Source organism: Pantherophis guttatus, chromosome 2 (genome assembly GCF_059756535.1).
Source record: "Pantherophis guttatus breed Tessera chromosome 2, ASM5975653v1, whole genome shotgun sequence".
Classification (NCBI taxonomy): domain Eukaryota; kingdom Metazoa; phylum Chordata; class Lepidosauria; order Squamata; family Colubridae; genus Pantherophis; species Pantherophis guttatus.
Genome location: NC_142064.1, coordinates 250,009,865 through 250,035,635, shown reverse-complemented (window position 1 = coordinate 250,035,635; position 25,771 = coordinate 250,009,865). Strand labels below are relative to the sequence as shown.

Sequence of the window (25,771 nt, the reverse complement as noted above, 5' to 3'; positions counted from 1 at the left end):
TTAACAGTGCTTTAGTCTGCTGCACCACCAAGGCTCAAGTTGAATTAATTGTGCCGTGTACTTGTACCATTGATGTAAAATAATGGAAGGGACTGTGGAGGTCTTCTAGTCCAACCCCCGTTCAAGCAGGAGACCCTATACCAGTGATGGCAAACCTATGGCCCGTGCGCCACAGGTGGCACACAGCGCCCTCTCTGTGGGCACGCAAGCCGTTGCCTCAGTTCAGCTCTGTCACGCATGCGCATGGGCCTCCCTCCAGCCAGCTGGTCATCAGGTCTCTGCTGTGCATGTGCGTGGGGTGCATGCGGGGGTGTGCACATGCTAGGCGAATGCAGGAGGCCGTGCGCATATGCGTGGGGTGGAGTGCATGCAGGGGACCATGGGCAGAGCACATGTGCGACGGCTGCACGAGCATTACATTTTGGGTGTTCAGGCGTACGCATGTGCACGCTTTGGGCATTTGGTCCAGAAAAGGTTCGCCATCACGGCCCTATACCATTTCAGACAAATGGCTGTCCGGTCTCTTAAAAGCCCCCAATGATAGAGCACTCACAACTTCTGGAGGCAAGTCGTTCCACTGATTAATTGTTCGCACTATCAGGAAATTTTTCCTTAGTGCTCTCCCTGATTAATTTTCATCCATTATTTCTTGTCCTGCCTTCAAAGTGCTTTGGAGAATAGGTTGACCACTGCTTCTCTGTGGCAGCCCCAGAACAGCAAAAAGCTTTGTTTAATATGCCCTGCATACCCCAAATTACATTGCTACATTTTGGCAGTAAGCCAAAACAGAGGTATAGATTCAAGATAGGAATCAAATATGGGGACAGTCAATTTTATGCCATTATGGCAGGAAATACACTTCCCTGCCCCCAGTTCTGCTATGCTTCCTGCTGCCTCAACATGGCTGCGGATGAGAGAGAGAGAGAGAGAGGGAAAAGAGAGAGAGAGAGAGAGGAGAGAGAGAAGAAAAAAGAGATATATAGGGATGGATGAGTGGAGAATGCGCTCTTCAAGTATGGAAAAGTACGGAAGAGCCCATCTGTGGATGAGAATGTTTTCAATTCATCCATTCCTGACAAATTTCAGCCCTGAAACTCAGCCACTTAAACTACTTATCTTAAAAAGGGCCATTGTAAAATTTGGCCACTAGCAGTTTTGAATGGAAGTTAATTCTCAGAGGTATAATGCCACAAAAAAAAAAAAAACCTGGACTGACTCTAAAAACAGCCTAGACCAGAGATGCTGGAAACCATCTGTAAGCTATTCATGTTCCTCGGGGAAAGAACATGAACAAATCATACAACGAGAACGTTTTTTTTAGAAAATGCAATCAAATCAGAAATGGCTCTTTTGTGTTTACATATATACACTGCTCAAAAAAATAAAGGGAACACAAGCAGAAGACATCGAAGATCTGAATGAATGAAATAGCCTTATTAAATACTTTGTTCGTTACATACAGTAGTTTTGTGTTGCCTTTAGTTGTTTGAGCAGTGTATAAACTACTGTATGTAAAGAGCAAAGTATTTAATAAGGCTATTTCATTCATTCAGATCTCGGATGTCTTCTGCTTGTGTTCCCTTTATTTTTTTGAGCAGTATATTTTGAGTGTCTGTTAGTATTAAAAAAAATAAAAAGTTTGAAACGGTGGGTTTATTCTGTTTCTTTTGGGTAGTTTTCCACTCCGATAGTTAATTATTTTTGCCTCCTCCTCCCTTGCTTCCGCTTCCTTTTCTGATGTCGCCTTTTCCTTCTAGGACATTGTCACCATGCAGTTGTGTGCCAACAAGCTGGACAAGAAGGATTTCTTTGGCAAATCCGATCCCTTCCTTGTTTTCTACCGCAGCAACGAAGACGGCACGTACGCAAGAGAACTCCCTTTCGAGGCAACCAACTTCCCAGGCCCGATTCTGGGCTGTTACTTTAATGGCATGTAGCTGCCTTGATAGTGTCATTAGGCCCTGAATTGTTGACACACATATGTGTCTGCTTCCAAGAGACTCTAGGCTTATCTTTCTACCTCTCTCTTCTCCGGCCATTCTTTTCTGCTAGTTAAAGAGAGATGAGAAGGATGGGTGAACATTGATTCTCAAATGTGACCCCAACCCACATAAATAACCCCATTTTTTTTTCTGCACTAGTTTTCACTCACCATTTTTATTCCGAGATGGAAGAATAAGATTTGAGAAAAAAATACTATTTATTTTACATGTCCCTAGCATGAAGGAATATAACAACTATTCCCTGTTGTCATATGAGCAGAAAATAATGGCGGGGGGGGGGGGGTGTAGGGCGTAGCTTAAGCCGAGCTAACATGGCTTCCTTGATCAGCGGCTGAGGTATCTTTTTTGCCCTTTACCCCTCCCTTGCTACTCGATAGGATGCCATCTCAGCTTTCTTTCTTGTTACCTTTCTAAAGGTCAGCTTGTATATTCACGGTCCCCAAAAGTAGATTTGTATATTTTTCTCCCCAACCCATTTTTAACCTCCCCCCCACCCCCCATATTTGAGATGGAGGAAGAGATGCTGAGGGAAGAAAGGGATTTGTTTTTCAGTGCATGTGTTCTGGGGCTGTGCAAGATGGTTACACGAGTGATTGCAGCTGATGAGTTCTTTTCCTCAGCATGCTTAGAGTGGAAGAGTCAGATTTTCCATATGTGGCGAAAATCAGCTATGGTTATGGACCTTGCTTCAGTCCTTCAGTGGTAGAGGCAGAGAAGGCTATCCCGGTTGCTTAGCAACGGTAGCACTCAATGTCCATTTCTAGCTTGGCTCAGAAGATGTCCATTTCTAGCTTGGCTCAGAATGTGGAGAGCACATTCCCACATTTGTTCTCCGTCACATCAAGTTGATCTCCATCCTTCCCCAACTAGTGGATGTTCCAATAAAGGATGTTGGGGAAGAAGGCCAAGAGGCACGGTGTGCAGTGCCTGGGTTTGGGATGCACAGATAGAAGGGGAAAATTGAGATGCTGCGGCTCAAGAGCTCCCGGTGAAATTCCCTCTCCAATTTTTGTGGCTTCGGAAACCCAAAGGAGCCTGTGCCAGTTGGCTCTTCTTGGAGATGGACAGCTCTTCTGGTTTCTGGATTTATTATTATTCGAATTTCTAAACCGCCCTTCTCCTTTCGGACTCAGCTTTCTTTATAGATATAGATAGATAGATAGATCAGCTTTCTTTAATCTGGCGGCCTGCAGATGTTCTAGACAAGGAGTCTCCAACTTTGGCAACTTTGAGACTTGTGAACTTCAGTTTCCAGAATTCCACAAGACTTGTGGACTTCAATTCCCAGAATTCCTCGGCCAGTGGTCTTGTGGAATTCTGGGACTTGAAGTCCACAAGTTTTAAAGTTGCCAAGTATGGAGACCCCATTCTAGACTACAGTTTTCATCCTCTTGAACTAGCATGACAAACTCTATTCTCAACTGTATTGCAATCCAACATCTCTGGAGGCTGCAATATGTTACTCCACACCACCTCAAAGCCCATTAGGTCTCCTTTCGTGTTTGCTCTTTCCCCCTTTTGCCATGACTCCTCTCTGCTTCCAGGTTCACCATCTGCCACAAGACAGAGGTGGTGAAGAACAATCTGAATCCTGTGTGGCAACCGTTTTCCATTCCTGTCCGCTCCTTGTGCAATGGAGACTATGACAGGTTAGAGTTTATATTTATACTTCGGGCCTAAAGGCTGGCAAAGGACAGAGCACCCAAATATTAGAGGAGAAGTTTAAGTTAGATTTTTTTAAATGCTGTTTCCAGGTCAAAAGGTCCTCTGAGTGTAGATTGCCCCAAGGCTATCAAAAACCATTGACGTACAGGTAGTCCTCGATGTACGATGACAATTGAACCCCAAATTCATGTTGTTAAGTGAATTTTGCCCCATTTTGCGACTTTTTTTTGCCACATTTGTGAAGTGAATCACTGCAGTTGCTAAATTAGTAACACGGTTGTTAAGCAAATCCGGCTTCCCCATTGACTTTGCTTGTCAGACGGTCACAAAAGCGGATCATGTGGCCCCCAGGACACTGCAACTGTCATAAATATGAGTCAGTTGCCAAGCGCCCGAATTTTGATCATGTGAACGTGGGGATACTGTAACAATTGTGAGTGTGAAAAATGGTCCTAAGTCACTTTTTTCAGTGCCGTTGTAATTTCGAACCGTCACTAAACAAACTGTTGTAAATTGAGGATTATCTATATAGGTGGAACATACATACATTTTTAATGGTATAAGGAAGATTGATATTTCCTGGCATGTTTCTCAGAAGTGAAAAGAAAGTTCTATGTATTATGGACTGGCACTTAAAGGAATTTAATGAGTGTGGACATAAAACTCTACAGCATATCTATCCATGTAACACCTCTACTGCGCGAGCTGCTCTGGCTCCCGGTCTCACTGGTCTTCCGGGTGCGATTCAAGGTGTTGGTTACCACCTTTAAAGCGCTCCATGGTTTAGGGCCTGGGTACCTCCAAGACTGACTTCTGCCGCCAGTAGCCTCCCAACGGCCAGTTTGCTCCCACAGAGAGGGACTCCTCAGGGTGCCATCGGCCAAGTTATGTCGGCTGGCGACACCCAGGGGGAGAGCCTTCTCTGTGGGTGCTCCTGCCCTTTGGAACGAACTGCCCCCGGAAATACGTAAGATTTCTGATCTCCGTGTATTTCGCTGCGCTCTTAAAACCCTACTGTTCCTCCAGGCTGGGCTATCTTTGTGAATAATTTTAAATTGGGTGTTTTAATTAGGTTTTAATTCTGAGCCAAAATTATTTATTACTTTTAATTGGTTTTTAAATCGATGTATATATAGTGTTTTAATTGGCTGTACACCGCCCCGAGTCCTTCGGGAGGAGGGCGGTATAGAAATTAAATTATAAATAAATAAATAAAAATAATATCTCCTTATCTCCCTTTTCATTTGGGCTCTTGTTTTCCTAAGCTGAAACCCTCCTTTGGGAACTCACTTTCTCTCGTTACTTGTTACCTCTGTTCTAGGACCGTGAAAATCGACGTCTATGACTGGGACCGGGATGGCAGGTGAGAATAGAGACCAGTTTCAGTGGTGGGTTTCAAATTTATTTACTACCGGTTCTGTGGGTATGGCTTGGTGGGCGTGGCTTGGTGGGAGTGGCAGGGGAAGGATACTGTAAAATCTCCATTCCCTCCCCAATCCAGGGGAAGGTTACTGCAAAATCCCCATTTCCTCCCGATCAGCTGGGACTTGGACAGAGAATAGATGTGGGCGGGGCCAGTCAGAATTTTTACTACCGGTTCTCCGAACTACTCAAAATTTCCGCTACTGGTTCTCCAGAACTGGTCAAAACCTGCTGAAACCCACCTGTGACCAGTTTTTATTAGACCACTTTCCCCATCCTGGATTTCCAGAAGTATTAATTTAGGGATCTTTTGTGCTCTCTTGAGTTTGCCCGATCCGGTAGCGATGGAGGCGAGTGGTTCGGAGAACCGGTAGCAAAAATCCCTTTCCCCTCCCCCATGCCCAGCTGATCATCAGAGGCTTTTTTTCTTTTAAATGCCTCTGCCGATCCAAGCTGAGGCTTTTTTAAAAAGCCTCTGCCGATCAGGCAACTCAGCTTGGATCGTCAGAGGCATTTAAAAGAAAAAAAGCCTCTGCCGATCAGGCAACTCAGCTGGGATCGTCAGAGCCTTTTGAAAGCATTTTTTTACAACCTCTTCGCCGAAGAGGTTGTAGAAAAAATGGTTTTAAAAGTTAAAAAAAAAAGGCCATGCCCACCCAGTCACATTACCCCGCCCCCCGCCCCACCAAGCCATGCCCACAGAACCAGTAGTAACAAATGTTAGATTTCACCACTGCCCTGAAGTCACCTGGAGGTTGCACCATATCCTTCAGACAACCCATATTTATTTATTGTCCTCCCCCTCACAATCCCTGATCTGAGCAACCCCTGTCTGTTTGGTGCTGGATCAATGGTAACATGAGTGATGGTCCTTTGGGAAGCAGACGGGAGAGGCCATTTTTAAGTACAAAGAAAAATCTATAACGGAGGAAATCCGGAGATAGCAGAGAAAGAGAAAATGGGGTTTTGCTCTGCAAACTCTGTGCTTTGGTTATTTCCTTCTTACTGAATTTGGGCTTTTGGACTCCGATGCAAAGCACTCAAAATCCATTCCCACCCCCCCACCCCCAACTGCAGTTTGAAGCAGTACAATTCTTTCTACATCTCAATCTGCTGCATTTTGTAGATGCCCCCTGTGGGGCAAAGAGGATTAAGTGAATTGGGTGGGTGGAGTAATTAAAAATCCTCGGTTCTTCACAGCAGGATGTGGGATACTCTGAACACTTGTTATTCATACACTTCCTCGATCCAGGTTTAAGCTACCCCAACGGTGAAGCGTTACATTACTTCTTTGTTGTTGTCTCGGCAGCCACGATTTCATTGGAGAGTTTGCCACAAGCTATCGGGAACTCTCTCGCGCCCAGAACCAGTTCACAGTCTATGAGGTAAGACTTTCTCCTGGCAAAATCATTTTCCTCTTGAAAAATGTTAGTTTTTCTTGTACTACTTGGACCCAACAAATTGCATGTCTGCTGAGAAATCTGGATACAATGGGTTTAAAAACAATGCACACAAACATGTTTCTAGTCCTCATTGGTATAGAGCAGGGGTCAGCAACCCGCAGCTCTGGAGCCGCATGTGGCTCTTTCATCCCTCTGCTGCAGCTCCCTGTCGCTGGTCGGCTCCACAATTGATAGGGCTTGAACTGACATAACTGGTGGAATAGGTATGGATATGGCCAGTATCTTAGATAATAATGATAAACCAAATGACAAAAATAAAAAGAAATATGTTGATTTTATGATATAAGGCTGGGAGCAGACAAGCTGACATGAACCTCCAATCACTTTTGAGGTCTTTTTTGACAGGAAAATATTTCTTATCAGATGGATACTAAGAGCTAGTCTGCATAAACCAGATCTGATGGTGTATTAGCTATCTCTGATTGTCCCCCTGCACCAAAAGACTGTTGATTTGGCAGTTTGGGAGCTATGACCAATAATTGTCTTTCTTCAAAGAAAGTTGATATACAACATTCTCCAAATGTTGTATATGAACTGCAGCAACAGCCAAAAAAACTAATGCAATCCTTGGTTGTATAAACAGAGGCATAGAATCAAGCTCACACAAAGTATTAGTACCACTTTATAAAGCCTTAGTAAGAAGACCACACCTGGAATACTGCATCCAGTTTTGGTCACCACATTACAAAAAAGATGTTGGGACTTTGGAAAAAGTTCAGAGAAAAGCAACTAAGAAGAGCCTTGGTACTACAGTGGTTTAAAGCACCCTGTTATTAACACAGCTGCCTGCAATTTACTGCTGGTTCGAATCTCTCCAAGGCTCAAGGTTGACTCAGCCTTCCATCCTTTCTAAGGTAGGTTAAATGAGGACCCAGTTTGTGGGGGCAATAAGCTGACTTTGTATAAATATACAAAAGTATGAAGGCTATTGCTTAACGCACTGTAAGCCGCCCTGAGTCTCCGGAGAAGGGCGGCATATAAATCAAATTAAAAAAAAAAAAAAAAAACTAAGACAATTAAAGGCCTGGAGACTAAAATATATGAGGAAAGATTGTAGGAATTGGGTATGGCTAGTTTAGAGAAAAGGACTAGGGGGGACATGATAGCTGTGAAGTTTCTGAAAGTATTCCAGTATTTGAGGGGCTGCCCCAAAGAAGAGCGGGTCAACCTATTTTCCAAATCACAAGAGGGCAGGACAAGAAAGAATGGATAGAAATTAATCAAGGAGAAAAGCAATCTGGAATTAAGGAGAAACTTCCTAACAGAGAGGACAATTAACCAGTGGAACAGCTTCCCTTCAGAAGTTGTTGGGCAGTGGTGTCAAACTTGCGGCCCGCGGGCCAGTTACGTCATGTTCTGGCCCCGCCCCCGCCCGGTTTAGCGAAGGAGGAAAACCTCCCGATACATCATGTGACACCACCGTGACGACACGAGTTTGACACCCCTGTTGTAGGGGCTTCATCACTGGAGGTTTTTAAGAAAAGACTGGACACCTACCTGTTGGAAATGGTATAGAGTCTCCTGCTTGAGCAGAGGGTTGGATCAGAAGGTCTCTTCCAGCTCTGTTCTGATAGATTCTGACTGAAATGTTCAGGGAAGGTGTAAAAAAAAAAAAATCTGATTAAAACAATCAGTTAAGTGCTATGAAGACGAAGCCTAGTCATGCATTAATAGTTATATTTTTATTATGGCCACGAGCAATTCCATATATATTTTAGCATGTACATCAGTGCTATGTGCTGAAAATACATTTTAAGTTCTGCAATATGCATATGCTGTGTACAAAGCCATAAGCGAAAATTTCCGTCCCTCCCCAAGGGTTTTCCTCCGAGGGTATCTAAAACTGTTGCTGCACATAGTTGTTTCTTTACTTACAGAAGATGATGATGTAATGTAGTGCAAAACTAAGAAAACCAGTTCTGTATCTTTGGGTACCAACAGTAAAACGGGTCTTCTTTCTTAGAATTATGAACAGGGGACAGCTCAGGGGTGAAATCTAAAATTTTTCCCTACTGGTTCTGTGGGCGTGGTTTGGTGGGGAGGAGTGTCCTGTGACTGAGTGGGCGTGGCCAACTCAAAGTCACTCACAGTCACGCCCACTCAGTCACAAGACCCCCTCCCACCAAGCCATGCCCACAGAACCAGGTAGGAAAACTTTTTAAATTTGTATTCTGCCGGCATGTGCTTACCTTTCTCCCGCAGCTCTGCCCACCTGCCCCATTCCCCGACTCCTACTGCCTACCTTTCTCCCGCAACTGGCTGTCAGGGAAGACAAGCGCCCGAAAAGTACCGGAGTCACTCACTCTCCTTCTTGAATGAGCCGCTCTGATCCACGCGCTGGCTGCGCAAGCACACATCCAATCTGCCGCTGAATTAAATAAACCGTGTGCAATTGCGCAGCCAGTGTGTGGACCAGAGCGGCTCATTCAAGAAGGAGAGTGAGCGACTCCGGTACCTTTCGGGCGCTTGCTTTCCCTGACAGCCAGCTGCGGGAGAAAGGTGGGCAGTAGGAGTCGGGGAATGGGGCATTCCCCGACTCCGGGGAATGGGGCGGGTGGGCGGAGCCTCCAACTTCCATTGCTACCGGTTCTCCGAACCACCAGCCATTATCGCTACCTATTTGCCCGAGCCGGTCCGAACCGGGAGCATTTCATCCCTGGGACAGCCACTTCTGAATGGACTCTCTCTCATTTAAGTCAGAACTGTGTGCTCTGTACCTTTTTAAAAATATCAGGCAAAAAGAATAATTGCATTTGGTAGAGAGGTTTCAGACTTTCCCCTTACCTTCCCTCTTTGGTTTTCAGTAGTAAAGGAAAAATAAAAAGTAATAACTATGAGTTAACAGAAGTGGACTCCATCTGGAAACCAACTTCATTTAGGGTCACCTTATGCATTGCAATTTAAAGAGCCATGCTAGCGCAGTGGTTAAAATGCTGTATTGCAGGTTAATTCTGCCCACTGCCAGGAGTTCGATCCTGACCGGCTCACAGTTGACTTAGCACTTCCATCCTTCCGAGGTCTGTAAAATGAGGACTCGGATTGTTGGGGGCAATAGGCTGACATTCATAAACCGCTTAGAGAAGACTGTAAAACACTATGAGGCAATACATAAGTCTAAGTGCTATTGCAGGCTGTCTCATCTGGAAACACCCAACTTTCAGAATATCTTTTATCATTTAAAAACATCTTTGCTTCTCCTTGGGTGGATGAATCTGTGGCCCATTTTTGCATCTTCCCACACTAACTTGCATGGACTGCTATTTGGCAGTGCCTAGCCTAAATTAAAAAAAAAAAAAAATAGATGGCCCTGCCTTTCAGAAAGGAGCTGGGGTAGGATGCTTTTGTTCCATATAGCTCCATGAATCTGTATCACTGGGCTATAGAAGCCCCAAAGGGAGAAGCAGCATTTGCATACATGGAACTTTGGTGCTAAAGTTATTTGTTTATTTATTCTTATCCCGCCTTTATTATTTTTATGACTAATGCTAGAATATACCCCAAACTCCTTCTTCCTCTTATTTTGCTTACATATAAAGTAGGTTGGACCTAGAGACTGACTGGGCCAAAGTCACCTGCCCTGGTTTCATGCCTAAGGCGGAACTAGAACTCATGATCACCTGGTGATTGGTCTAAATCAGGGGTGTCAAACTGGTGGCCCGCAGGCCGGATGCGTCATGCAGTGGCCACGCCCACCCCAGCTCCGCGAAGGGAAAAAACATCACGAAACATCACATGAAGGCAACGTGAGGCGGCGAGTTTGACACCTGTGGTCTTTACTTTATTGTCATTGCACCTTGTGCAACGGAATTAAATGCCATTTTCAGTGCACATAAAAAAAAACTATAAAAATAAAACAAAAAAACACATCCTTCACATTCTATACAACTGAATTTAAAACCTCTGATATCGCATTAATATTGCAATATACAGTGGAATTCAATATAGTTACTGCCCTGGGATAGAAGCTATTTTTCAGCCTATTTGTCCTTGTTTTTATTGTCCTGTACCGTCTGCCAGATGGTAATAGTTCAGAAAAAAGGGTGCCCAGGATGAGATGGATCTTTAAGAATGTTTTGAACTTTCTTAAGGCAACGGGAGCTATAAAGCTCTTCCAAAGAGGGGAGAGGGCAACCAATGATCCTCTGGGCAATGACGTTGACCCTCTGGAGCACTGTCCTTGTTGCAATATTTTTAGGATCAGACTCAATAATGATAATAAAGATTAGAGGTTTAAATATATTTCTCTTTAATCATAACAGGCATTCTATATTCACTGAATATTCACAGATAGAAGCAAGGAAAATGGTGAGGGTGGCTCCTTATATATACAAAGGGCGGAGTCAAGAATGGGAGTGGTGAATTATGAATACATTAGGAAACAAAGAATAAGTTAACCCCCGATATCCCATATATACATTATTTACACATTAGGGAATAAGGCATTTACATCTGACAAATCCCCCTCTAAATGCCGGTTCGCTATACAACACCAATTACATTCAGATTCAGGACAATATAAGACATATAATTTTGAAGTTAAATATTTGTGCTGTTTAGAAGGTAAAGGCTTCGTTAATATGTCAGCTAATTGTTCAGAGGTATCACAATGCACTGCTTTGATAAATCCATCTTGAGACAATTGTCTCACATGTTTAAACTTTATATCTATGTGCCTGGATCTTTGTCCAATGGCATCGGATCTGGATATTTCAATGGCTGCTTTATTATCTTCATGCATAACAAAAGGTAAAGCAGGTTTTTTCCAGACATCTGAAATCAAATCATTAAACCATACAAGGTTATTTGCAGCTTTGGATAAACAAACATATTCCGCTTCTGTGGTTGAAGTGGCTACCAGTTCTTGTTTACCAGTGTACCAGTAAACTGGACAGTTATTTAATAGAAAAATATAACCAGAAGTGCTCTTTCTGCATGATATATCTCCAGCCCAATCCGCATCTGCGTAACAAGTAAGTTTTGGTTCTTTGTCATTACTAGGTTCTAATACTAAACAAAAGTCTAATGTACTTTTTAGATATCTTAGAATTCTTTTGACAGCTTCCCAATGATACATAGTTGGTTTACTAACATGTCTTGACAATAAATTGAGAGGTAATGCAATATCTGGCCTGGTCCAATTAGATATATAAAGAAGTGAACCTATGACTGATCTATAAAATGTATTATCTTTGAATTCAGGGGAAGACTCATCAGTGTTTCTAAGGAAATCAGTTTGCATAGGAGTGTCACATGGTTTAGCATTGTTTAAATTGCATTTGTTTAGAAGTTCAATAATCTTATCTTTTTGAGTAAGTTTGAATCCCCTTCTAGTTTTGTTAATTTGTACACCAAGGTATTTGTTTACTTTACCTAGAGATTTCAACGAAAAATGTTCGTTTAGCTTATTTACAAAGGTTTCTCTTCTCTCCTTGTGTTTTCCTATATATAAAATATCATCTACATAAATTAACACGAATTCAATGTGATCATCACTTTTTTTTACAAAGAAACAGTTATCAGCGGTGGTAGCGTTAAAATCCATGGTCTTAAGTACTTTTACCAAACAATCATACCATCTTTTGCCAGATTGTTTTAACCCGTATAGACTCTTGTTCAATAGCCAGATTTCATTCTTATTAGTGTATTGACTGTGTGGTGCCCTTACATATATTTCCTTATCTAGTTTTGCGTGTAAGTACGCAGTCTGTATGTCATATTGAAATACATCAAGATTGAGTGCAGATGCCACTACCAGAGCTGTTTTAACACTCTCTGTTCTCACTGTGGGGGAGTATGTGTCAGTATAGTCCTCCGGATACTTTTGTGCATAACCTTGTGCAACTAATCTGGCTTTGTATAGAGTATTGCCTCCTTCTAGATTCTTAATTTTATAAATCCACCTAGTACCTATGATTGTTTTATCTTTAGGTGCAGTCGCAGGTGTAAATACATTTAATCCTTGCAAACTTTCCATCTCTTTTTTCATAGCTAGTTCCCATTTTTCCTTTTCTTCATAAGGGAGTTTTAATACTTCCTCATATGTATTAGGTGTTATTTGTTCACCATCCATATGCATTATGTAATCTCTGTATTTACCTGGTATTTGATTTCTATTGTTCCTAATAGCTCTTTCAGGTTTGCTATGGTTGTCATGCAAATATCTTGCTTCCTTTTTTGTTAATGTGTCTGTCTTTATTTTGTGCTGACTATTTGTCCAAGTTTTGGTTTTGTTTGTATTTTTGTTGATATTTTGATTTTCTATTGTTCCTTCCTCACAAGATTTTGTATCTTTGCATTTATCTGGAAATATTTCATTAAGATGTAATTTAGACCAATTGGCTTGTTCATGGAACACAGCTGTTCTGGAGACTATAAATTTGTTACTATTATCAATGAATCTGTACCCTTTGGTGCCAGTTTCATATCCCATAAATCTTAATCTTCTGGATACGTTTTCTCCCTTTCTTCTCAACTGTTTAGGTATGTGTACGTCTGCAGTGACTCCAAATATGTGCATGTGTGCTAATTTGGGTTTCCTATTATACATCACCTCATATGGTGTTTTATTCACAATACTGGACCAGGTTCTATTTTGAGTGTAATTTGAATAATGTAAGGCTTCTGACCAAAATTGTTTGCCTAAACCAGCATCCTCTAATGTGCACCTAATCATGGTTTGTAGTGTGGAATTCTTTCTCTCTGCAATCCCGTTTTGGAATGCAGAAAATGGACTAGACGTGAAATGTAGCATTCCTCTATCCTTTAACCATTGGGAGAATTCTTTAGACATGAATTCACATCCCCTATCTGTCATAATTTGTTTTATTCTGATATTATGTTGTGTTTCTATGCGTTTGTAGAATTCCTTAAATTTCTGAAAGGTTTCATCCTTGTGTTTTAATGTGTAAACAAAACCATAGCGACTGTAGTCATCTACTATTGTTAGGAAGTAACGTTTTCTATAAGTGATTGATGGAGTTAATGGACCAACTAAGTCCATATGTACTAAGTCAAAAATTTTGTTAGTTGATCTGTTGGATTTTTTTGGCCTGGGACTAGTTTTTAGTTTAGTGGATTTACATACTGAGCATTCCAAATAATTTTCACAATTTTTTATTTTGACACCTTCTGCGTGTTCAGTCATTTTTTGTACTACAGGAAAACTTGCATGTCCTAACTTCCTATGTAAGATGTGAGCACACTCATCATGAATTGGTTTACCTATTCTTGGTTTCTTCTCTTTGTGTGTATTTGTGTGATCATGAGATATTTTACATTCATCATTGTCACTGTTACTAACATTTTCATCATCTGCCTCAATACAATCTTCCATATTTGAATCAATGTTATGTAACCATCTTTCTTTTGTTACCAGATAGGGTAGGCCTCCTTTAATCATCACAGTGCCTACATTTGTTTTGTCCTTTTCTAAAGTTGCTTTCCCCTTCGAGAAAACTATATTGATGTCAGAATCTCTACTTAGTTTTATGACACTTAGTATGTTATGAGGTATTTCAGGAATTAACAATACCCCCTCTATTTTTCCTAGACCAGGCAATGTTATGTTTCCTCTGCCTAATACTTGAACCTTTTCTTGATTAGCTACCTTTATTACAAACTTATCTTCTGTAAATGAAGACAGAATATTTTTGTTATTAGTGGTGTGATTGGTTGCTCCAGAATCGATAAGCCAATTATTGTTCTCATTTTGTTGTGTTTTAGTGCTGTCTTGTTTATTTAGTCCATTCAGTGAACCAGATTTTCTCTCTTTTGAATTTTCTCTACCCCCTCTACTTTCTCTGTAATTTGGTGGGCTTCTATATTTATATCTATCTGTGGAAGACTGTCTATAATTGTATCTGCTTCTATATTCTGGCCTATGTCTCTCCTTTGATATTTTGGGACAGTCTCTTCTATTGTGTTCCCTGGACCCACAATTGTGGCATTTAAAAGCTTCATTGTATTTTTCTTGGAAAGCTACCTTCCTAAAAGATTTGTGTTCTGTGTGATTGCTAGAACGATTTTTTCTTGAATTGTCTTCTGCTATCAATTTGTTAGATAGACTCTCTATGGATAAATATCCTAGATTAATGGTGTCTAAGTGTGACATAAAACTATCCCATGATGAATCAAGTGAATTGATAATAACACTTTTCATTGTTTGATCTGAAATCACTTCCCCCCTCAGATGCAGCTCAGCTCTTATTTTGTTTAGAGATATCAAATGCTCACTTATGGAAACCCCTGGTTTTACTCTGGAAGAAAAGAAATCCTTAGACATTCTTGTAGTGGTAGCTACACTGTCGCTGTGAAACAGATTAAACATGCATTGAATTATTTCTGAAACAGTTAGGTTTGGTTTGATACTATAATACATTGCAGGAGATACGCTAGATATTATTAAGAAGAATGCTCTATGATGTAAACAATCTATTTTTAAAGTCCAAGGTCTTCTTGGAGGACTAGTGATAAAGAATAGTAAATTTTCTTTCATAAAGACAACCTGGAGCTGTTGATACCACTCTTGCAAATTAATGCCATCAACTCTAAGTTTTGGGAAGTCACTGGGTAAGTTTCCCACATTATTTTGTCCATTACTTACAACCTGAGGTAGTCCGTGATCTCGCAAGTGCAGGAAATTGCAAAACGGCATGGGGATGCTCGCAACGAGTCTGCGTGGTTCTCTGGCCAGTTCAAGTCTTTCCGGACCGTCTACGTGGTTTCGCACATGCGCGTTGCTCATTTCTTCTTTGGCATCGTCGTGGAAGGTTCTCTCCATTTCAGCTCGTTCGCTCTGCTCCTCTTCAGACGAGTCGGTCTCTGGCTCGGTTTTAGGAGTTCTGATGGCGGCGACTGTTCTTCTCTTTCTCTTGTGTGCGTTGGTATTTGATCTGGTCTGCGGCGTGGGGCGGAATCGGCATGGCTCTCTGGGCTCGGGCGTCGTCGCTCTCGAAGTCAGGATGGGAGCGTGTAGGTCTTGAGGTATCGGCTTGTTCTCTTGCTTCTTCGTTGGCGCTTTGGAAATTTTTAATTTTGGCCCAAATGCAGCAAAAAGCGTCTTCATTGCTGATTTTATTTGGGATTTGGTTAAATCGTCTTCGCTTTCTGATTCGGGTTCTTCTGGAGAATTCGAATCTTCCTTTTCACTTTCGTTGTCTGATAACATTTTCGCGCCAGAAATTTTGAACTGAGCATTTTGATTGGCTCTGCTTCGCTCCCTTTGGAGGCTTGTTGAAACCAAGATGGCTGCCATTCAAAATTTCGCGCGGTATCACATCTTTTCTTTTTCATAATGACTTTCTCTGTAGTCATATCACTCACAGTTTTTTGGTCTTTGGGTTTCTCTTTGACGATGTTTTTCTCTCTCGCTGCTCCGCTGTTTTTCAGCATTTCTTGGAGATTCGCGATGAGACTTTCATCATTCTTCTGGCTTTTTAATAGCTTCAATATTTCTGACCTGAGTTCGTTATTTTCTATTTCGATTTCCTCCTGGTCATTATTTTCATTTATTAGTTCTTCTTCTTCTGTGGTGTACTCTTCGGATTCTCTCGAAATCGCGTTTGTGGATTCGTTGATTATTTCTTGTTCAGTTTCTATTTCTTTGCTGTAGGCCCTGGTGTTGGGCCTATCTTTCTTAGACATTTTTAAGTATTTATTGAGTCAATTAACCATCCTCTGCTACCAGCTTGTTGCAATATTTTTAGGATCAGACTCAATAATGATAATAAAGATTAGAGGTTTAAATATATTTCTCTTTAATCATAACAGGCATTCTATATTCACTGAATATTCACAGATAGAAGCAAGGAAAATGGTGAGGGTGGCTCCTTATATATACAAAGGGCGGAGTCAAGAATGGGAGTGGTGAATTATGAATACATTAGGAAACAAAGAATAAGTTAACCCCCGATATCCCATATATACATTATTTACACATTAGGGAATAAGGCATTTACATCTGACAGTCCTATCTGCCACTGTGCAATTGGCAAACTATACACAGATACAGTAAGTTAAAATACTCTCTATGGTGCAGCAGTAGAAGATCAGCAGCAGTTTTGCATTCAGTTATTGTTTCCCGAGAAGCCTCAGGTAGCATAATCTCTGCTGGGCCCTTTTGACCAGTGCTGCAATGTGAGTGTCCCAGGTCAGGTCCTCTTTTATGATAACACCCAGAAACTTAAAATTAGCCACTTGGTCCACTAGGTCTCCATTGATAAGCAAGGGCTGGATGTCTGATCTATTCTTTCTGTAGTCCACTATAAGTTCCTTGGTCTCATTGGTGCTAAGGACCAAATTATTGTCTCCACACCATGAAAGCAAACGGCTCATCCATAAATCATCCAACCTGCTTTCATGTCTAAGGCGGGACTAGAACTCACAGTCTCCTAACAATTGGTCCACAATCACCCAGCCAGGTTTCATGCCTAAGGTGGGACTAGAACCAGTGGTGGGATTCAGCCGGTTCGGGCCAGTTCAGGTGAACAGGTTGTTAACTTGCTGCCCTTCCTGCCCCGCCCCTTCCAGGAGTCCCCACGCGCCCCTTTTTGGCTCCCAGGTAAGTGCAGGGAGGCCTCCTAGGCCCAAAACGGGGAGCAGTGGGTGGGGGCGGGGGCCCCCGCGGCATGTTTTTGCTCCCAGGAGGCTTCAGGGAGGCCTCCTAGGCCCAAAATGGGGCATGGGGGGCAGCATATCTCCCCCCGTGCCTGCTTTTGCTCCCAGGGGGGTGCAGGAGGCCAAGTGTTGCCTGGCCACACCCACCAAGCTACGCCCACAGAACCGGTAGTAAAAAAATTTGAATCCCACCACTGACTAGATCTCACGGTCTCCCAGTTTCTAGCTTGTTGTCTTAACTGTCTTCAAGGTTGACTCAGCCTTCCATCCTTTCTAAGGTAGGTGAAATGAGGACCCAGTTTGTGGGGGCAATAAGCTGACTTTGTATAAAATATACAAAAGGATGAAGGCTATTGCTTAACGCATTGTAAGCCGCCCTGAGTCTCCGGAGAAGGGCGGCATATAAATCAAATTAAAAAAAAAAAAAAACTACTTGACCAAACTGGCTCTCTAATTTATTAGTTAAAGGGAAAAAGTCCTCCTCTCTCATTCATTCTTTTCTTCCCTCTCCAGGTTTCGAACCCTAGGAAGAAGTGCAAGAAAAAGAAGTACATTAACTCGGGGACTGTAAGTTTAGGACCATTTTTTCCCCCTCTCTTAGCCCACATCCCTGCCGCCCCTCGTCCTTACCAATCAGTGTATTGAGTCATGTGAAGCTGATGGGAATCTTTTCACTGGGGTACACAATCCAGATTTTTCCAGTCAAGCGTCTTACCTGCTCTAAAAAAAAAAAAAAAAAAGGAAGTGCTTGTGTTATCGAAGCCAATCACATTTCCCTTCTCTTCCTGATTCACTTCTCTTCAGGCCAATCCAGCACAGACCCTGCCCTCCCCAAATCTTTCTTTCTTGCCCAGATGAGCTCACCATGCAGAATATCTCATGCTGCTTCTTCTTCTTTTTTTTCTTCTCTTTTGTTGTTTCTCTCTGTTCCTGGTAGGTAACCCTTCTGTCATTCACAGTGCAGTCAGAATTCACCTTTGTTGATTACATTCGAGGCGGGTGCGTCGGTTGAAAATCCTGGATGCCTCTCAGGTCCCTGGTTTCTGAGGGTTTCATGAGCCCTCAGCCCTCTTCCTGTCCACTGCCTCTGAGGCATTGCGGGGGAACTATAAGAGGGAATCAGGGGCAGAGCACAATGACTTTTTAAGGTGATAAGGAAGTAGATGCCTCAGGAATGGCACATTGGGGAAGGCGGGGATGCTCTGGTCTCTTGAAGAGGGAGACTTGCTGGTGCTGGTGAGAAGATGAATTGCCTAGCACCCCAAAAGGGAGCACCCTTGGGACATTGGAAGGGATCCCCCAAGGATGGCAGCATCCATTTCTCTCTCTCTTTTCCGCACCATCCTTAGGACGCAGCTGAATTTCACCGTCGCCATTGACTTCACGGCATCCAATGGTGAGTGCGGCACGCTTGCGTGTCACTATGGGAACTGACTGCTGGTAACACAAAGTGGCCAGGTTAACTCTGATACTCGTTAAGATTTGTTTAGGAGTGGTCACACCTGGGCACTGTCTCTGCTCCCATTATTTGGGGGAGATAGGACGAGAATTCATGTGGGCCCACTGGCCAGGGAGGAAGATGTAGGACTTACCTGTATTGTGATTCCAAGAAACCTTTTGTGATGACCCAGAACAAGGCCCAAAGGTCACACGGCCAGCTGAGAGTTCAAACTCCCCTTTAATGCTCTAAACTTTCCCTCAAACGCTCCCACTTGGCAAGTCCCAGAGCAAAGTGCACACACATACACATTGCAACCTCTGGCTGCACCCAGTCCAGCAAAGGAAACCAACAATGAGTCCATGAACCAAGGAACAAACAATGAGTCCACAAAGTCAGGAACAAGGTACTGAGTCCACAAAGTCAGAAAGAAGCAAGCAGTCCTACAAAGTACAACTGTACCGGCACACCAAACTCTGCCAATTCAGTGTTTGTTCCCAACAAACGCCCCTCCCCAGATCATCTCCTTAAATCTCAGTCCTTAGATGTGCCTTGTGAAGAGGGGTGGGGTGCTCTCCTCCCGAGTCATTGGGTTGGCCTGCGCTGTTCCTGCCTTCTCTCCACTCTCCATGTTTGGGGATCAGGAGGGGGTGGTCCTTGCTCATCGCTTGAGCTCTGTCGTTCCTCCTGTCCACCACTTGCTCTCTCTCGGTCATTCTGCCCCCATTCCTTCCTGCTAACAAGCTGTCCCAATCCTGAGGGGCCCTGGGCTGCTTTGGCCTGCTCCTCCCCACATTCCTCCAAAGCCAACGAACCAGCCCCCTTAATCTCTGTCGGCTCTAGCTCCAACTCATCCTCCTCCGCAGATTCAGGCCCCGATGGGGGCATGACATCTTTGGGCTGGGGGAAAAAGCGGATGCAGAATTTTTGAGACTGACAAAATACCTTTCCACAGGAAACCCTTCACAACCCACTTCTCTTCATTATATGAGCCCTTATCAACTCAGCTCCTATGCCATGGCACTGAAAGCAGTTGGCGAAATCATCCAGGATTATGACAGCGACAAACTTTTCCCTGCTTATGGCTTTGGTGCCAAGATCCCACCAGATGGCAAAGTGTCTCATCAGTTCCCTTTGGTAAGAAAGAACTTCCTGGGCAAAGACAGGAGGGACCGTAACAGGAGAATGCCTGCCAATACACATCCAACTCTCAAGTCCCATCCCTGGCATCTTCATCTGAATGGATCTGAAAGAGTAAGGGGGATGGCATGATGGCTCAAAAGTTAAGACGCTGAGCTTGTCAGCTGGAAAGCCCCGACAACCTGAGTTTGAGACCCAAGTAGTGCATAACAGAGTGAGCTCCCGTTCCTTGCTCCAGCTCCTGCCCACCTAGCGGTTTGAAAGCATGCAAATGCGAGTAGATAAATAGGTACCACTTTGGTGGGAAAATTACTGCATTCCGTATTTTCATGCTGGCCACAGGAGGACAGAAGCATCCCTCAGACCACGCAGGCTCCCTCGGCTGAGAATCGGAGATGAGCACCTCCCCACTTGTGTTGGTCACACCTGGACAGGGAAAACCTTTGAACCTTTTAGAAATAGTATGTCTATTGGGGAGATCTACTATATACAAGATGGGTTGAAGGAATACATTGTGAGAGAGCTTCTTATGCTCTTAGAGAAAAAGGACCTTCTCAGGGGTCGGTTCTGTAAAACACTCCGTCATGGTTCCGCATTCCTAATGAGGCACTTGAAAGTTAGATTGAGGTAGTCCTCAATTTATGACTGGTTACTTCGCGACTGTCCAAAGTTACAACTGACTCAAAATAAGGGGAGTTATAACTCAGATTTGACAGTTGAGCTCCCTCTGCAGCCACATGACCAAACTTCAGGCGCTCACAACACTTACATTTATGGACATTTGCAGCATCCCACAGTCACCGTTTTATGAAGGCTTCGCCAAAATCACACCTTAGCAAACCATTGGTTACTTAAGGACCACTGTGTTTGCTTAACAACCACCACAAAAAAAAGGGTCAGTCACATTCCAACCTGTTTTATAACCAGATTGCAGCCATAATGGGCAGAATTGCTGACAGTGTGATTATTGTAAAAGTGAACCAGTTGCCAAGTCCCCAAACTTCCAGGATCGGTCATTTTTTCAGCCCCATCATAACTTTCAATGGTTACTGAATGAATGGTCATAACCCAGAGACTAACTGTATTGTGCCTAGGCTCTGAGGTCATTTCACTATTTATGCCCCCCGTTATCTTTTTAACTAGTTATTTTAAAATTATTTTCTCTGTTCCTGGTAGGTAACTCTTCTGTCATTCACAGTGCAGCCAGAATTCACCTTTGTTGATTACAAAGGATAATTGGTAAAGAAAGAAAAGCACAGCTGTACAATGGCATATATAATTCTGTGCTGCTGTTTCGGGGGATTTTACCGATTTTATAATTCTTTAGGTCATGCTAATTTATAACCTTAAAATCATGCTAATTTTAAGAAGTTATTTTAGAAAATCTCTGAGGTCATCATCATTCTATTAACGGAGTTGATGGTGGTGCGCAGAAATAATTTATTTAAAATTCTATTATAATATTAAATTGTATTACCTCATGATGGTGACATTAGAAATAGCATTAGAGCTAGAAAGGTCTTTTAGCATTTCTTTACCGCTGAATAAATTATCATAGCCATACATCATTGATTAGAAGTTAATAAGAAAGGTTTCCAATTCAGAGAATTAAATACTATATCTTTTAATATTTCTTTTCTAAAATGTTATTCTGAGGGACATGTCAAGGTCAGCCCTACTCAAGGGCATCTGCAGGTTGGGTCAAAAAAAGATCACGTTGATGGACGCTGCTGACCTCTTGACTTCTACGCACACACAAACACACACACACAAACACACCATGGACATTCCCACTCACTTGCCCTTTAATGTTTATGGATTAAATTATACAATCAATTCTGGTCTTCAAACCCATAGCCGCTTATACATTTAGTTGGTGCTTCAGTTCATGTAGACCAGCCAAAACAATCAAAAGCATTTCTCAGGTAGACTTCTATGAGTCTTTCACTAGGAAAACCCAAAGTTCTAATTTCCCTGCGTCGGAGAAGTCTGACAGTGTGGGATCCTTGCTGCTCTTTGAGCTTGGTCGTTTTCTTGCAAATGTTTTGTTACCAAACTAGGTAACACCATCAGTGCTTAAGGATTGACTTCCCCAACACAGTGCTCTTCATCCCTCCCAGAATTCCCAGCTCTAGAGCCCTTTGAGTGTTCAGGGAACAGTCTCTCATGCCTGCACTGTCCAGATTGCTGAGCCGTGCCATTGTCTCCCTAGAACAATAACCCGGACAATCCCAACTGCGAGGGCATCGAAGGAGTATTGGAATCCTATTTCCAAAGCCTACGTACCGTGCAGCTCTACGGACCCACCAACTTTGCACCTGTCATCAACCAGGTGGCCTGGTAAGCGGGGGAGGAGACGAGGAAGTGTTCTGACCCAGTTTCCCCAAACATGACAAACCTTCTGAAGTTAACTCAGAGATTCCTTTAATTAGGAGTGCCAGCAGCCACAGCAAAAAGTTTATCTCTCACTGCAGGCTAAGAAGTTCGGCTGGCTGGAAGACGAATAGTTGTCTGCTATTCGTCTCCGCCCCCTGCCTTTTATCCCCAAAGCTAGAGTAGGGCTTCACTAGCAGCGGTGGCTCTTCCTTCCCAAGGATCGGCCCACGAGTTTCCACTGCTCTCCTCTCCTCTGCCTTCCGCACATCCGCGCGTCAGGCACTGGACTCAGCTGTTCCTCTTTCTCATCATCCACCTCCAGACCTGGGGGCTGTTGACTCTCCATCTGAGGACTGACAGACAGCCCTGGCTCTGTCTCTCTCTCTCTCTCTCTCCCAACTCCACTCCCTCTTCCCCCTCGGAGCTCTCAGGTTGCCCTGACTCTCACACCTCCTCCTCCTCCGCCTCTGATTCAGCTGCTGGAGGAGCCGGCAATGGAGAGGCCACAACTGGAAGCCACCTGTTGGTCTTCTTATCTCTCAGAAACCTTGAAGAATGATTTGGTCTAGTGGTTAAGGCACTAGGCTTGGAAGTGGGAGACTGTGAGTTTATTAGTTTGATTTATATTTATTAGTTTGATTTATATGCCGCCCTTCTCCGGAGACTCAGGGCGGCTTACAATGCTTTTAAGCAATAGCCTTCATATTTTTGTATAGACCTGCTTAGTAGGGCTTTTTGGCGCCCCCTAAGCGGTGTTCTTTTTTATACAAAGTCAGCTTATTGCCCCCACAATCCGGGTCCTCATTTTACCTACCTCGGAAGGATGGAAGGCTGAGTCAACCTTGAGCCTGGTGAGAATTGAACTCGCAGTAATTGCAGGCAGCTGGCAGCTAAATACTACTTTAACAGCAGTTTAGTCCACTGCGCCACCAGGCTGTTAGTTCAATTTCTGCCTTAATCATGAAAGCCAGCTGGGTGAACCTTGGGCCTGTCCAGCTCTCACAGCCCAATTCACCCCACAGGGGTTGTTGTTTTAGAGAAAATAGGAGGAGGAAGGTGTGTTGGATGTGTTTGCCACCTTGAGTTATTTGTAAAAATAATAAAGGTGGGATATAAATAAATAAAATGAAAGAGTCAAGTTGGCCACTTTAAGCCAAGGCTTCTGGGAGCCAAAATAATCCAGTGTGTCTCGGGCAACTGCAATCTGCATTGCTTGACCTATTAAGGCAGCAGCCCATGCAAGATTTGTGCAGCGGTAAAGAAGGTGAAAGAAAGAAGAAGGAAGGAAGGAAGGTTGGCCCAGCGGGAAGAACTTAAGCCTTGCCTGCAGAATAACCCAGATCCAACCTGCAAAAGAAGAGGTGCAAGGCGTCCAAATGCAGAGCACTGATGAGAGTTGGGACTGACAGGTATCAAATCTGATTCCGAATAAAGCTTAAGTCAGCTTCTCGTTTTCGTAGCTTACTAACAAGGCAGCCGTTGTAATTTTTTTTGACAAGGGAAATGTGGACAGGACTTTGAAGGAAGCTATGGGAAGCAAAGTGCTGAAATCAGAGTTCTCCATCACTCTCCTGTCTCTCTCTCTCTCTCTGTTTCCCAGTTTGGCTGCCCAGGTCACTGATGGCTCCCAGTATTATGTTCTTCTCATCATCACCGATGGAGTGATTTCCGACATGCTGCAGACTAAAGAAGCAATTGTCAGTGTGAGTCGGCCTTGGTGTAGCTCATCGGGTAATAAGAAAAGGAATAAAGTCAAGGTTTGGGGCATAAAAGCACCATTACCAGCTCCAAACCCCTGAATCCTCATTAAATAGTCTGTGTGAGCCACCCACACGCAGAAAAATATCTAAGGGACAGTGCACTGTCATCAATTGTGTGTTTGCGTGTGAGTGTGGGTATCAAGAAAGGTGCCCACAGATGACTTAAAGTACAAGTAGTCCTCGACTTGCAACCATTTTCACACTTATAACCATTGCAGCATCTCCATGGCCATGTGATCCAGAGGTGGGTTTCAGCAGGTTCTGACCAGTTCTGGAGAACCGGTAGTGGAAATTTTGAGTAGTTTGGAGAACCGGTAAATACCACTCTGACTAGCCCCGCCCCATCTATTCTCTGCCTCCCGAGTCCCAGCTGATTGGGAGGAAATGGGGATTTTGCAATATCCTTCCTCCTGGAGTGGGGTGGGAATGGAGACTTTATAGTATCCTTCCTCTGGAGTGGGGTGGGAATGGAGATTTTACAGTATCCTTCCCCTGCCATGCCCACCAAGCCATGCCACGCCCACCAAGCCACACCCACAGAACCGGTAATACAAAATTTTGAATCCCACCACTGAATTGTGATCAAAATGTGGATATTTGGCAACTGGCTCATATTTATGATGGTTGCAGTGTCCCGAGGTTGTGTGATCGCCTTTCGTGACCTTCTGACCAGCAAAGCCAATGGGGAAGCTGGATTCACTTAACTATCGCGTTACTATCTTAGTGATTCACTTAACAACTGTGACAAGAAAAGTTGTAAAATGGGGCAAAACTCAGTTAACAGCTATCTCGCTTAACAACAGAAATTTGGGTTCAGCTGTGGTTATAAGTCGAGGACTCCCAGGAGAGTCTTCCCCTACCTTGATTTTACCAGCCATCATGGCATTTTGGCACATGAAAATGGGGAATAGAAGTTCCAAAACTTTGGAAGGCTGTAGGTTATTTTCTGTGCTGTAAACTGAATAAATTGCAGTGGAGACAATAAACTTTCTATTCTGCAGGCTTCTTCCTTGCCCATGTCTGTCATCATCGTGGGAGTGGGCCCTGCTGAGTTTGGGGGTAAGTGTCCCATTCCCATTCAGATGAATTTTGAGCAATCAGAGAATTGAGTCTTGAGAAACCCAATGAGCGGATTGGACGTTTTGAGGGGAGTGCAGGTTGGCAAGACATCAAGGCTGGCACCCCAATCCTTGGCTGGTTGCACTCATAAGCAAAACCTCATAGCAGAACAGTTAATCAGTGGAACAACTTGCCTCCAGAAGTTGTGAATGCTCCAACACTGGAAGTTTTTAAGAAGAGGTTGGACAATTGTTTGTCTGAAATGGTATAGGGTTTCCTGCCTAAGCAGGGGGTTGGACTAGAAGATCTCCAAGGTCCCTTCCAACTCTGCTACTCTACTCTACTCTACTCTATTATCCTATCCTATCGTATCCTATCCTATCCTATTGCTGACCCTTTGCAAAATGCAGAAATAAGGATCTTAAGATTTATTCTCCAGCCGGGTCAGTATAGAGTAATAGTTCTCCTGGAAGACGGCAACAAATGTTCAGATCTTTTGTTTGTTTGTTATCTTCAGCTATGGAAGAGCTGGATGGAGATGAAGTACGGGTCTCTTCCAGGGGGCGTTATGCTGAGAGAGACATTGTACAGGTAACTCTTCTTTGAGAATCAGCTGGTTAGAATGGGTCAAAGGAAGGTTTCTGTGATGAATTGTCCTCTTCCCGATTTGTTTCTCTTAACAGCTTCAATCTATGCAAGGAGTGAGGTGTTAGGATTTCTAACTAATGATCATCAAGAGTTTTGCAAGAACTATTCCCCCAACAGAGCCTTCCCCATGCTCCTCATGGAGCCTTTTGTTAGAGGATGTTCACTCTGATCTGCCTCTGTAGG

General features: G+C 43.3%; 1 protein-coding gene across 5 annotated transcripts in view; it reads left to right on the top strand.

Annotated features, from left to right (window-relative positions):
* CPNE9 (copine family member 9) overlaps nt 1–25,771 on the top strand; it is a 70,243-nt gene that overhangs the window by 41,866 nt on the left and 2,606 nt on the right. For 3 of the 5 annotated variants that reach the window (XM_034431752.3, XM_087883812.1, XM_087883811.1), the window contains 12 exons: nt 1,758–1,861; nt 3,548–3,652; nt 4,990–5,031; nt 6,400–6,475; nt 17,681–17,734; nt 18,105–18,166; nt 18,517–18,563; nt 19,561–19,742; nt 21,958–22,085; nt 23,722–23,824; nt 24,883–24,940; nt 25,458–25,531. In XM_034431752.3, the coding sequence (XP_034287643.1) occupies nt 1,758–1,861; nt 3,548–3,652; nt 4,990–5,031; nt 6,400–6,475; nt 17,681–17,734; nt 18,105–18,166; nt 18,517–18,563; nt 19,561–19,742; nt 21,958–22,085; nt 23,722–23,824; nt 24,883–24,940; nt 25,458–25,531 (1,035 nt within the window). Of the gene's footprint in view, nt 1–1,757; nt 1,862–1,958; nt 3,653–4,989; nt 5,032–6,399; nt 6,476–17,680; nt 17,735–18,104; nt 18,167–18,215; nt 18,316–18,516; nt 18,564–19,560; nt 19,743–21,957; nt 22,086–23,721; nt 23,825–24,882; nt 24,941–25,457; nt 25,532–25,771 lie in introns of those variants that run through there. The other 2 variants (XM_087883814.1, XM_034431755.3) reach the window with 2 other exon arrangements.